At 47.2% G+C, this 12,254-nt stretch overlaps 1 protein-coding gene across 18 annotated transcripts in view; it reads right to left on the reverse strand.

Moving 5' to 3' along the window:
* Window positions 1–12,254, reverse strand: part of kiaa1109 (KIAA1109) — a 65,405-nt gene that overhangs the window by 36,608 nt on the left and 16,543 nt on the right. For 9 of the 18 annotated variants that reach the window (XM_079175172.1, XM_079175182.1, XM_079175174.1 and 6 more), the window contains exons 25-44: window positions 11,839–12,170; window positions 10,707–10,957; window positions 10,337–10,577; window positions 9,725–10,204; window positions 8,320–8,593; window positions 8,019–8,156; window positions 7,753–7,823; window positions 7,364–7,537; window positions 6,745–6,865; window positions 6,298–6,447; window positions 5,616–5,743; window positions 4,605–4,807; window positions 4,319–4,519; window positions 3,963–4,174; window positions 3,297–3,448; window positions 2,609–2,759; window positions 2,349–2,501; window positions 1,890–2,130; window positions 1,553–1,701; window positions 277–511 (exon numbers count right to left, since the gene is read on the reverse strand). In XM_079175172.1, coding sequence (XP_079031298.1) covers window positions 277–511; window positions 1,553–1,701; window positions 1,890–2,130; window positions 2,349–2,501; window positions 2,609–2,759; window positions 3,297–3,448; window positions 3,963–4,174; window positions 4,319–4,519; window positions 4,605–4,807; window positions 5,616–5,743; window positions 6,298–6,447; window positions 6,745–6,865; window positions 7,364–7,537; window positions 7,753–7,823; window positions 8,019–8,156; window positions 8,320–8,593; window positions 9,725–10,204; window positions 10,337–10,577; window positions 10,707–10,957; window positions 11,839–12,170 — 4,057 coding nt within the window. Of the gene's footprint in view, window positions 1–276; window positions 512–1,552; window positions 1,702–1,889; window positions 2,131–2,348; window positions 2,502–2,608; window positions 2,760–3,257; window positions 3,449–3,962; window positions 4,175–4,318; window positions 4,520–4,604; window positions 4,808–5,615; window positions 5,744–6,297; window positions 6,448–6,744; window positions 6,866–7,363; window positions 7,538–7,752; window positions 7,824–8,018; window positions 8,157–8,319; window positions 8,594–9,724; window positions 10,205–10,336; window positions 10,578–10,706; window positions 10,958–11,838; window positions 12,171–12,254 lie in introns of all 18 variants that reach the window. The other 9 variants (XM_079175179.1, XM_079175176.1, XM_079175169.1 and 6 more) reach the window with 2 other exon arrangements.

Consider the following 12,254-nt stretch of genomic DNA (forward strand, 5'->3'; position numbering starts at 1 on the left):
GACTGCTGTTCACGGATCATTTTCCATCTTGCATCTTCGAGGCACATGTGGTTTATGTCAATTTAAAAGCAGGTTTGAAAGCAGGTAAATAACTCGCTGTGGGCATCCAGGAGGGCCCAAGCTGTGAATCTATTTTGGTGTGTCTGTCTTCACATCACTGGACGGTAGAGGTCAGCCTTGCAGCAAAAATGGCAAGAAGACTTTTAACATGCTGTGATACAAGTGAAGGCTGCTCTGCAGTTTTACCAGAACCTTCCACGTCCTTTGCGTACGCACCTGTGCGAGTGAGGGAGCCGCTTTTGGCGGCGACGGCGGCGGCAGACGGTTCGTTCCTCTGAGGCATGCCCTCCAGCAGGTTGTGCAGACTCCGGAAGCTGCCCGTCAGATTACTCAGGAGGCTCTCCTTCCTGGGGCTGTCCTTGGCCGGCAGGCCCGGGCGGCTCACATGGGCGGGTGAGTCAGCTGCCGTGTCGCCGCTGGTGTAGCTAAGCGACTGGTACGGATGGGAGCCCTGCGTGTGACAGACATACAGATGGTGATCGCGCTACAATGCTGCCTGTGGCTTTTTTGTTTTTTATTTCGAAAGACACGATCCGTTATGGAAATAGTCATACTTTTTTTGATGAAAGAGCTGACTAGTGGATCCTGAGTTGGTATAAACAAATGTAATGTCTTCACAGTGCCAGCTCTGATCCCTCCTGGCCCTCTGATTATTTGTTTAACATTTTAGCGTTCTTGCTAAAACAATTTTTGCTCATCAATTTCCTGTCCAATGACTAATCAATTCATCATAAATTAAATTTGGTTTTACAGCAGCCCCGAGAGGCAGTTGAGGAAAAGTAAATCTGGTGATCCACAAGTCTGATCACAAGTCTGTGTTTATGACTTATAAATAAAGACTTTTGACAGGATAATCTTTCGAAGTTCATTTTTTCGTTTCGTGCACCACTACCCATGTTCTAGACGGGACTAAAAGCATTTTAAGAAGCAATAAAAAACAAAGCAAGCAAATAAAAAGCTACAGGTTAAATATAAGTTATGTATCTTAATTAATTGGAAAGCGGTGGTAAATAAAAACCTCAGGTATTTAGGAAGCTTGTTCTACAGGTGGGGAGAATCATGTGAATACAAAGGAGAATGCCACACTGATAGAGGAAGCCTCGTGCACCGTATTTGGGAATGATGCAAGATGCAAACATTTTGGAAAGAAGTAATAAGTTAAGTGGGCAATTTCCCAAATAATTGAATGAAAATGGTTGATCTCTGCCTAATTCACCTGTTTACTATGAGAGAAATATGTCATGTCAAATACCTCACATCAGGCATTGGACTAAAGAACGGGTCTACTGTACATCTTATGTTAACTTTTACAAATGCTTCATAGAAATGTGGATATATTTTGTTTTTCTTAATCCTATTTGATGTGAAATTGCACATCTTTGTGTGTGAGCATATCCAGTGCATTTGTTAGGTATGTCTGCACACTCTCATGCAACGCCAACCTACAGCAGATACGCGAGACCCAGAGAGACACTAGTTCTCAGAGCTGTACCTTTATCCTGAGTGCAGACTCGTTGTGCGCGTGGGACTTGGACAGTTTCCTCATGATCTCCACTCCGCTGACGGGACCAGAGTTGGCTTCTTTGGGCGGGGGTCGACTGCATGCTCCCTCCAGCAGCATGGTGTGTTCACTCACTGTGGCTTCACAAAAACAAACATCATATAAAACTCCTAGAAGAACCATATGACACTACATCATGTATGGCTTCCTGCTATTTATAAAATCGGCGCAACCACAGAAGTTGAGGTTAGGAGTTTCACGGTCCATCTGTGGCGACAGATGGGCGGGTCAAAATGGTGTTAGTGCGCTGAAAGCTGCGAGTTCCCACCTGCGTCGAATTCAAATTCAGCTCCGTCGGCGCTGGTGTCACTCTGCAGCGCGGCGCCGTTGTCCAGGCCCAGGATGGTCTCGCCCAGGCTCTGCTCAGGCTCCTTGGGCTTGACAAGCTGATTGGGCCTTATCAGACCGATAGCTTTGAAGCCCTGAGTCACCACTATAAATTTCATCCACTGCCTGGCCAAAGCAACCAGGCCCTTCTTTAGAGTGACGAGGGCCGGAACCCCGTCATTCTGGGATGGAAAGGATGAGATAAAAATAACTGGATCAGTGCCACCAGTGAGGGATTAATTAAAAACAGCTACGCAGAGCCAAGAGCGCTCAAGACCACTTAAAGTAAGTGGTGGTTGTTTTGTGTGTAAACCTGACTCCAAATGAGACCGTATCAATTTTAGTAGTCAATTAACTAAACACGGAGAGAAAAGAGGAGAGTGGGACGCTTGGCACTCACCATGGTAGCCTCCTCGATGACGGAGTAGTCCGCCTGCTGCAGGTAGCGGTGAAGGATGTTACAGAGCATGCAGGAGGGATTCTCATGCAGGTAGCGGGCTCGTTTAGTCACACGGTTGTACTTGCTCCGGATGGGGATGTGGATGCTCTTTTTCTATCGGGGGAATAAAAGAAAAGAGGTCAAATTCATCAACGCAGTCGGAGGATACTGGACTTCCTTTGTGTGTACATTTGATTTGGGTCGACGGGCGCATTGCTGACCTCCAGCGCTTCGGTCATGATGCAGCCCATAACGGCGCACACGCGCAGCGTGCCCTCCATGTCCAGTTTGCGGAGAGAAGATTTGAGCTGGTCGATGGGAACCAACCAGGCTCCAATGGCAGGTGTGGCTGTGCTGAGCAGATTTAACTGCCTGTAAACACAACAGAGAGCCAGAGGATCTTAGATCACCTTTTAATAACTACTCCTCAATAGATCCTGATTTTTCTTCCCCCTGTTTCATATTTTTATCACGATGTCAACAACTTTTGCCATATTTTATCTCACAAGAATTTATTTCTGTTCCTTTATTGTCGACTGCAGACACAGGCTGTGTGTCGGTTAGTTGACTTCTAATAAAACTCAGACCCTCACGACTACACTCAGAACGTACCTGACCTATTGAGGCTAACAGGTCTGCATCAGCAGCAACGTTGTTGATGCAAACAGTTGCCAGGGGACACAAAGGTTCTTTATTTTTTTTTCCTAAATGGCTGGTGTGGAACATTTCATAAAAACCTCTCTTTAACATTGACTATTGCACTTATGACACAATCTCACACTTAGAGCCCAGCCACATGTCACTGTCATGTTTTTTTGGTCTGAATGTGATTAACAGCAGGTATAGCTTTAGCACAAAGCCTGGACTTACTGTGCGTAAAGAGGTCCACATATTGCATTGGAGTCGTACCTGGAGATGGCCTGTGAAGGGGAGCGCACGTTAGTGGGTGCAGCAAAACTGAACCAGATCTCCCTGATGGTCAGCTTCATGCTGCTGGAGTCGGGCGGCGGGGGCATGAGGGGGAGGTCCTTCTTCAGGTCGTCTGACTCCACCCCTTCATCCTGCAGAGCACACAAGAGAACGCCGGGATTTGGCGGAAATGAGTTTCAGCATCGCAGCGTTTGAAAAGATTTACTGCTGTCCTCAGTGACCAATTATGACTTTGATTTGCCATCAAGGTGTATTTTTAAGATCAGAGTGGATCTCTGCTAGTTTGATGACTTTAATCTCTTTTTTCTCACTTATGTATTTTGAATAAAGGGAATGTTTTTGATACACATCTGAACCAGTCTTATTGAATTAATTTTGCGTGACAAAGACAATTACTGAAATGTGAATCAAAAGGCTGGCAATAGGCAGCGATGTTTGCACGTTTGCAAAACAAAAATGTAGAAATACAGAACATAAGGGGAAAAAAAACAGATGAATACTCCACAATACTAAAATGAGAAGGGCCGTAGAGCTTTGATTCTCCGTTAAGATGTTCACATTCACCTGCACTCTCCAGGACATTTAGGAGGGTGTGAGCTTGCCAAGTTATGTTGCCAACTCCCAGCAGCATATAACACTTCTCACCTGGTCGTCTGAGTCGGAGTGCTCATTGGCATCAGAGGCGGGGCTGAGGGGGTCATGCGGCATGTTGTCATCGGAGACGTCGGTGCTGTAGCCGCTGCCCGTCTGAGAGCCTGTCGACCCGTTGGACTTGGACATGCCCGTCTTCCCCCCCGTGTCCGAGCGTCCCATCACGCCAAACGAATTGTAAAGAATGGCTCCCGACTGACGGCCGCCTGCAACGCAAAGCGTCATGCGTTCGCAAATCTGCACTCAAATTCTCTTAATCTTCATCCCTCATGATACAACCCATCTTTACATTTGTTCCATGCCCCTTGGTCTCAACGTGAGGGATGACTCAATGTTGTTGTTTTTTTTACCTTTGACCGTGAGGTTCTCAATGCCACATTCGAACATGATCCAGCCCCATTTCTCAAGTGATGTCGCTGAGCGGCTGAGATCTCCCGCTGTGGCCTGGGCATCGGTTTCATCCACCATGGAGAACTCCTCCATTTCCTCTAGGCCAAACAGCACTTTGGACTTCTCGAAAGGGATCGCTGTGATGGCACACGTGCCAATGTCTAGGAGAAGCAGAAGAAACAATGCAACTTTTAGTAAAAAGGCCAGTGCACCGCTCAGGACAGACGTGCACCAACCTGAACCAACCTGTGGAGTCGAGGCCTCTCAGCTGGCTGTGGATGCGGTGGATGTTGAGCCTGGCGGCGATCTCTTTGCCTTTCTCGATGCCGGCGTTGGAGCGCAGCGAGCCGGAAGACTGAGGCTGCATTTTGGTGGCCGAGGCGTACTTCTCCAGCATGACGGACGGTCGGCCATGTTCCGTGGTGTTGGGCGTCTCCTCCACAATGCCCCTGAAAAAAGAGTGGGATGAAAAAGAGTGGGATGAAAAAGAGTGGGATGAAAATGTGCGTCTGGAGCTGAGCTTGGCTGCCCGTGTGCCTCACGTGTTGCTCTGATGTCCTCAGGAGACAGACAATGTCTAACCAACGGCACTCCTCATCTATCTACCAAATACTCATTACATTTCAGAATTGTAATTCTTTAAATGCCAGTTGTTATTCATCTGTTAATATTCTTTAAATTACACTTACTATGCAAGTGCAACAAGCATGCTTTCTTCTTACTACTTGTATTTATAATATTTGTAAAAGTAAGGTTTTCTGTATGAAATGTGCTATACAAATAAAGATTATTATCGTTTTGAACCCAGGGCTACAGATTTAAAGCCCGAGATAATACAATGCATGATTTCAAGCCGTGATGGCGGTGGGATCAAAAAATGGTTATAACGGGGACATTGTTGTCTGTATTTTGGACACACATTTTTTGGGGGGGTTTTTAACTTCAAAATTCAAAGAAAAAATAAATATGGCTAAGTAATGAGTAGAACAATAAGTAGCTCAGTGAATTATTCCTAAAGATTGCCACCATACTGAATTGGTTCTAAGGTGAAAAATGATATCAATCAACCTCAACTGAATGTGCCAGGAGGCATTTTAGAGGATGTATAGCAGGTATATTTGTCCTGAGAACATTTACTCCAAACAGCTTAGTCATTGCACCCCTCCCCACACACACACACACACACACACACACACACACACACACACACACACACACACACACACACACACACACACACACACACACACACGTTACCTGTTCATTCTGAACTGGGTGGCAATCCTGTCGAAGCACAGCGCCACCAGAGACACATGTGTGACGCACTTACTGGAGCACGACGGCGACCCCTCCTCTACAGAAGCCTGCAGGAGGCAAAGATTCACCTGCAGGAAAAACAAACAAATAAAACAACTGAACTGAACCCCACTGTTCTGTAAAATATCTTATAACTTAAAAAAACAAAACAATGCTGGGGAGATAAATGAAAGCATTGCCCACAAGAATCTTTAAAAAGACAAATTACTGTTCCACTGGGATGAATACAGCAATAAAAAGATTAATATACTGCGTGTGAAGCTATTTTTCCCCACTGCGAGATTGTTTTGTTAATTCTCTACATGAAGATAAACACAAGGCGATAGAACAATCAATGTTAAAAGAGTTAGAAATGATACAAACGTATTCTATATCCATTCAATCTTCAAGTGCAAACAGATATTAACTTGCATTCAGTCGGATAAACCTGAATCGTTGTGATGCTGCAGTATACGCTACATTTCACAGATGTACTGTTGCAAAATTGTATCTTCTTTGTTTAAACGTAACGCGATCTAAAGCGATGCTCAGGATTCTGCGCTCGCTCGTGAACCTCTCTTGGCTCGGGGCACAGCTTGAGGAACACCGCTGGCCTCTCATTACCCCGGGTCACGGGTCTTACCTTGGGGATGGAGACGTTGGCTTGGAGGCCCTTGATTTTCACATTATCTGGTTTGACGGACAGGTCGGTCTGGCCGTGAGTGATGTTGAGGGAGCCGGGGGTCGTGCCCTCGGTCTTGGACAGCTTGTGCTCCTGCTTGCCTGTTTGGCTCTGTGTGGAAGCAGATCCAAAAAACGGCGGGTCATCGGGCAACAAAAGCCACTTTTAAAATTGGAAAGCTGAGTTGTGTCGAACCTCAAAACCATTTAGAATATCCATCCATTTATTATCAGTTTAAACATTCAGAATAGAAACACTTATTTCATACCATCAATAAACAATTGAGTGACGCATTTATCGCAGGAATTACAGCTTTCCCTCAGATTTGAATCAACTAATATGAGAGATGATGAATCAATATCAACACGTCGAGCCGTATCGCTGTGTTTTGTGCACTGTTGTACTTACGGACTCGGTGACCGTGGACTTGCTGATCTGATAGGCTTCGTTGAGGACTTTCCCGTGCAGGTCGTCCAGAATGGTCGCAGGATGACGGACACTGGCAAAGTGGACCATGGATTCGATGTACCTGTAAGAGACCAAACATACAAAAGAGCTGTAATAAAACAATACAATTTCATAGGGTTATAAATATCTTTGTTTTAATGGACTCATAGCTTTATTACAAACTATTCTATCAGAACTGAATCAGATGTAAAAATCGCCCTTTCCAAGGATAATCAAATTTACGATGTCCGTACTTGAAGATTGGCCTCGCTTCAACCTTCAAGCTACAGTTTACCCATCTCCACACTGCTGTAGCCAAGAGACAAGTGCTTAAAAGGCCATCGAAAACCCAACATGGTTAGCCTTTAGCAGACAAGAGTCACACTGGTAGACAACCAGGAGCGGGACTACACTCTGAAGCACTGTCGGCGGAATTTTAGATCCACGATGCAGTGTGTGTAGGGAATAAATTGGCTTAAAGGGATAGCTCAAACCCCACTTCAAAACTTGTGAACTATCCCTTTAAACAACACACACACAGATCAAATATAATAAAAACTCCATGAAGCAGAGTTAGTACCTGTCCAGGGATTCAGCCACGAGGGGCGTGAGCACCACGTTGACGGCTCCCTTCACCTCCACGATGGCCGTGGTCCTGGTCTGAGCCAAGGGCTGCTCCAGAGTCCAGTCGTCTGTCGTCGTGTCCTCGTCTGTGTTCTCCATGGCCCTCTTATCCAGTGGGGTGTATGGTGTACTGTGGAGGAGCAAAGACACAATCTCTGATCAGGAGTTATATATTAATAATAATAAAAAAAAAAAAGAGGACAGTGTGAAGGAATAAATAATTTGGGTGCTGTTAAGTATACTGAGATACACAAATACAAAACACACACTGTCTTCAGTGGAAAGGTTTTTACTGTAACTAGAATAGATAGGATGAGCTGGGTGAAAACAATGTGGCTTGAATACCTGTTGTTCTCTCCCATCAGCTGAAGTCCTCTGTCCAGTAGAGAGCTGGCTGAGAGGCCCTGCTTTATCACCTGTAGTGTTAAAGATAAAGTTAAACCCCAAAACTGATGACCTGGGTGTATTTGTGGATGGACACAAATCATTTTATCACTTTCACAGCCAATACCAAGACAAAAGTTTGAAGTTTAACTATAGTATTTACATGCTGATGGAGCCAATTACCTCACTACATGCACACAAAGATCATTAGTTATTAGTCAAAAGACCTTAAAGCCAGGAACAGAGAGCTGGTCGAAGGAGGCGGCGCTCTCCTCACTGGTGGGCGTGTCCAAATCTAAGGGGCGGTGCAGAGACGACTTTGAGGTCCTCTTATTGGTGGGCTGCTTAACAGACCAATTTGAGACCTGGCAGAGGTGGAGTGAAAATAAACAGGCTCGGTGTTACCACAGGTAACGCTTTCATAAAGGCATAATACTGAGAAAAATGAACACGCTAGACATTGAGATGGAGGCATTTGTTTCGATGCTTGAAGGACCCTAGGATCGGCATTAACGTGAAAGACGTTACCTGGTAGTGGGCGAGGTAGCTCTGGTAGCACGCCATGACGTGGGGCTGGCGGGTCACGGGGCCGGGTTCGGCCGTCTTCTCCGTCTCCACTGAACTCTCCTCCTCCATGGCCAGGGCCGAGACGAAGGAGGCCTGGGACGTGTGGCTGGGCAGGGGCTGGGGCGGCAGCGGGGGCAGCATGGGGGGCATGGGCAGGGGCCGAGGCTCGGTGATCAACTCCCCGTTGAGAACGTAGGTGAGGGGCCCCTCGACGCTGTGGTAGATGGAGCTCCGGCTGGGTGGGGGGGGGGGGGGGAGGGGTCAAAATATTCACACACGGGCACCAAATGAACATGTCACAGTGTGGTTTAAGCTATTTTTAACGTAAACATAAATGTTTTGGTGGCAAACGGCCTTTTAGTTGCACTTGAAGGACATTCCTGTTACTGTCGAACAAACCCTTAATGTTAGATTATATAGACGTTACAGCTCTTTTCTGTGTACAATTGTATGTTTTTGAAAATATCAGCCTTACGATTCAACAGGCTTGCACCAGTTGAAACCTTTCACGAGACCGAATTGATTACTTGTGTTGGAGTGGAGGCTGTATCAATCAAAAAAAAAAGCGTGTCGCAATCAGTGTGAGAACGTCTCGGGGTAATAGAAAGATGACGAGGTATTTGCAGAGCGAGGCCGAAATCCAATTTGCAAAAACACAGCCGCAGTAAGTGGCCGCCCGTGGATCAAACACCGCATTTGCCACAACCCTCCTAGATCCCATCCATCCTGGAATGATCGAATCAGAGCGATAAATGAAAAAGCTGCAGCGTGTTTAGCTTCGGGGTGAAAGTTGCTTAACAAGATGAAATGCAAAACTTGTTGGGGCATTAAACATAAAAAAAAATGTCATAACAGCATTTATGTATTGCGGCATGTTGTGCCATAACGACATTTATGTCAGAGCGAGTCATCAGTATTTATTTGGCGCAATAGTTTACTGCCTGTTTCTTTTTTCATTCCACTGCAATGGTTTCCAAGTAGATGCTGTTAAAGAGCTTGTAATTATTCTACACAGCGCTGTAATCATGCCTTTGATATTTCACAGTAACATGAAGGGAACAGGCCAATTGAGGATACTTTATGAACTATCGAATTCCTGCAATCATTACAATCTTAAAATGTAAATCATAAATCCTTCAGAATGGCCCGTGTATCGTTATCTAAAAAGGGCAACACTTCAAGCAATGCGAGTCAGAGCTTGCTGGAGAGGTCATTCATTTATCTGATCCTACTGTGAGCCGTCTGGACTCTAACATCACCTTAATCCCGGGCTTAGCTTTTGATCCGAGCGTCCTCCCAACCCTTTAACTTTGAGAACTTTTCCACTGAAGCCGAGCTTCCCGAGATCATTATCATTCGAGCTGACCTGTAGTTCTCCATGTGGTACGGGGGCTGCTGCGGCTGCCTCCTCTTCTTCTTGCGACCCGGGTACGTCCCCGGGCCCTCGTCTGCGCTGCTGATCGGCTCAAAGTCCTCGGTGGCGGAGAAGTAGGCCTCGCTGTCGGCCACCGACATGCTGGAGTCCGCCGAACGGTACTGGTGGAAGGTGTTGGAGTCCGCCGACGGCGTGAAGGGGAAGGAGCCGTAGCTCCGGCGCTGACGCGGCGAATCCAGGACGTTCTCGTCGCTGCGGGAGACCTCGCTGCTGAACTGGACGCCTCCGGACAGGACCGGCGGGGGCTTGTCGGTGAAGACGGCGGCCGACAGGCTCTTGGTGCTGCCCAGTCGACCGGACTGCACGGAGGACTGACGCTTGAGGGGGGAGCAGAGGGGGGAGCGCACTGAGGAGCGGTCCTGGGAGCTGTTGGGTGAGACTGGCGAGACCTCTGGGACGTCCCCTAGGGTGCTGCGCAGAGAGAGGACACTAATTGTTTGGACATCAAAATTAGAGATTATATTTAAAGAGATTTTGCTTGTGATTCCTAAAGCACATGCTCTGACATATTCTTTTTTTCCACAGAATCTTGATGTGACTCACTCAGCAGGGCTTTTGCCGTTCATGGGGAACATGCGGTCCTCCGTGCTCGGCGAGGGGGTGTCCCTCTCTCCGGCCAGCAGGGGCAACGCGGCACTAGAGGTGCTGTTTTCCTCAGAGGAAGAGGCGGAGCTGTGGGAGCGTTGGGGCACCTGGAGGCTGAGGTGTTGCTGGCCACGCCTCTCAGGCAGCTCGGGAGGCAGGCAGGGCGAGTGCGTGTCCGTCTTCAGTCCGACAACCCTCCCTGAGAAAACACGCATTTGGTTGATCAACTGTCGATACTTCCAGGCATGTGCTTTTATGATGCATTCAGTATTTTGCGGCACATGCATTCATTCTGGAAATCTACATAAAAACTTTGCAAAATGCATACCATCCACTTTGGGCATTTCCTTGGTTATAATCCACTCCCCCGGCTGTAGCAGAGACTGGCCATAAGACATGTCCGGCTCGCTGCTGGAGGAGGAGAACGCGGACGAGGAGGACGGCGTCAGCTCCTCGAGCTTGAAGAAGTCCAGGCCCATGTTGGTACCTCCGAAGAACCGGCAGCCTCCGAGGCAGCCACAGCGGTTCCTGCTGCGCTTGTTGCGAATGCCGGCCTCTTCTGGCCACAGGAACCAGAGTCTGAGGAGAGGAGGGTAAAGGGAGAGGTGAGCAAAGGATGGAGTCGTCTGTAAGATGATGCAGACTTGCCAGGCTCTTGTCGATAAAACGTTGCATCGGTCCTTTCTTAGTTAATATCTGATAATCACTTAATACCTGGGTCTTTGTTCTGTGCAGCAACTACAAGATGCTTTCATTTTTTTTACCCCTGTAGACAAAAGCAGGAATGAAGACTACATTTCCCATGAGCACAGCCGTCTTGTGTCGTAATCTGGCCAGCGCGTGCATTCGTTTCGGAAGAGAGTAAAACGAAGACTATTTTCTTATGTTCTTTTTGTTTTATCATGGATATTAAATTGACCGTTTCATGACCAGTTAAATACTCCTCGCAGTAACGTTTAGTATACACTCCCAGAATCATGAATGTACATCCACACACACTTTAAACTTCCTCATAACCCACACACAGGGAATTCAGCTGAAGTAATAAGAGACATTGTGTCCAAGTACGAGCAAGACGAGAACATCTGTCCTGATAATAGCTCCCTGCAGACCGTTTATGAGCTCTTCAATTATGTTGAATTCATTATCACAGCAGTCGAACGGCTGATTATCACATATCATGAGCCGGATCCCTGCACATGAATCATCTCGTTTTGTTTAAACAGACCTCCTTCACGTTACATCTCCTGACTGTATCTGTGACTCATCATACAGGCGGTGTGATGCAGCCAGTGAGTCATTTCTACATAGAAAAGGAGTTTCAGCACTGACGTTTTCTTTGGTTTCTTTTTTTTTCCCCTTCACAAATGAATTTAAAAGGTGAACAATAATGGCCAAGGCTGTGAGACAAATGTCTGAAAAAGAGAATACTGTAACACACGGCAGACTGGCTTTCCCACCTTTTGGTGTGAGCGTCGTGCAGCTCCAGAAAGTGCCTCTGGACCTCACATTTGGCCGGATGGTCGGCGGCCAGGGCGACGTCTGCCGTGATGAGGTTCAGGTTGACCGAACCCGCCTCCAGCCAGACGGAGCGCCGCAGCAGAGCGGGCTGCCCGAGACCTAGCGGCTGACCCGGACCCTGACCCTGTCCGGCCGGCTGCAGCCTGGTCGCCTCGCTGTGCTGCTGCTGTTCAATGTACTGCCGGATGTTCACGTCCTGCACCACGGCGCTGATGCCTTCTCCCACGGCCTGGTTGTGCAGGTTGCAGTTGGCGACATGAATGATGGCCGTCTGGGGAGGTAATAAAATAAATGAAGGAAGGAAGGAAGGATGGCTCTTTACACGTACCAAAAATCAAACAGCCCATGACATGGA

This window comes from Pholis gunnellus, assembly GCF_910591455.1.
Source record: "Pholis gunnellus genome assembly, chromosome: 15".
Classification (NCBI taxonomy): Eukaryota; Metazoa; Chordata; class Actinopteri; order Perciformes; family Pholidae; genus Pholis; species Pholis gunnellus.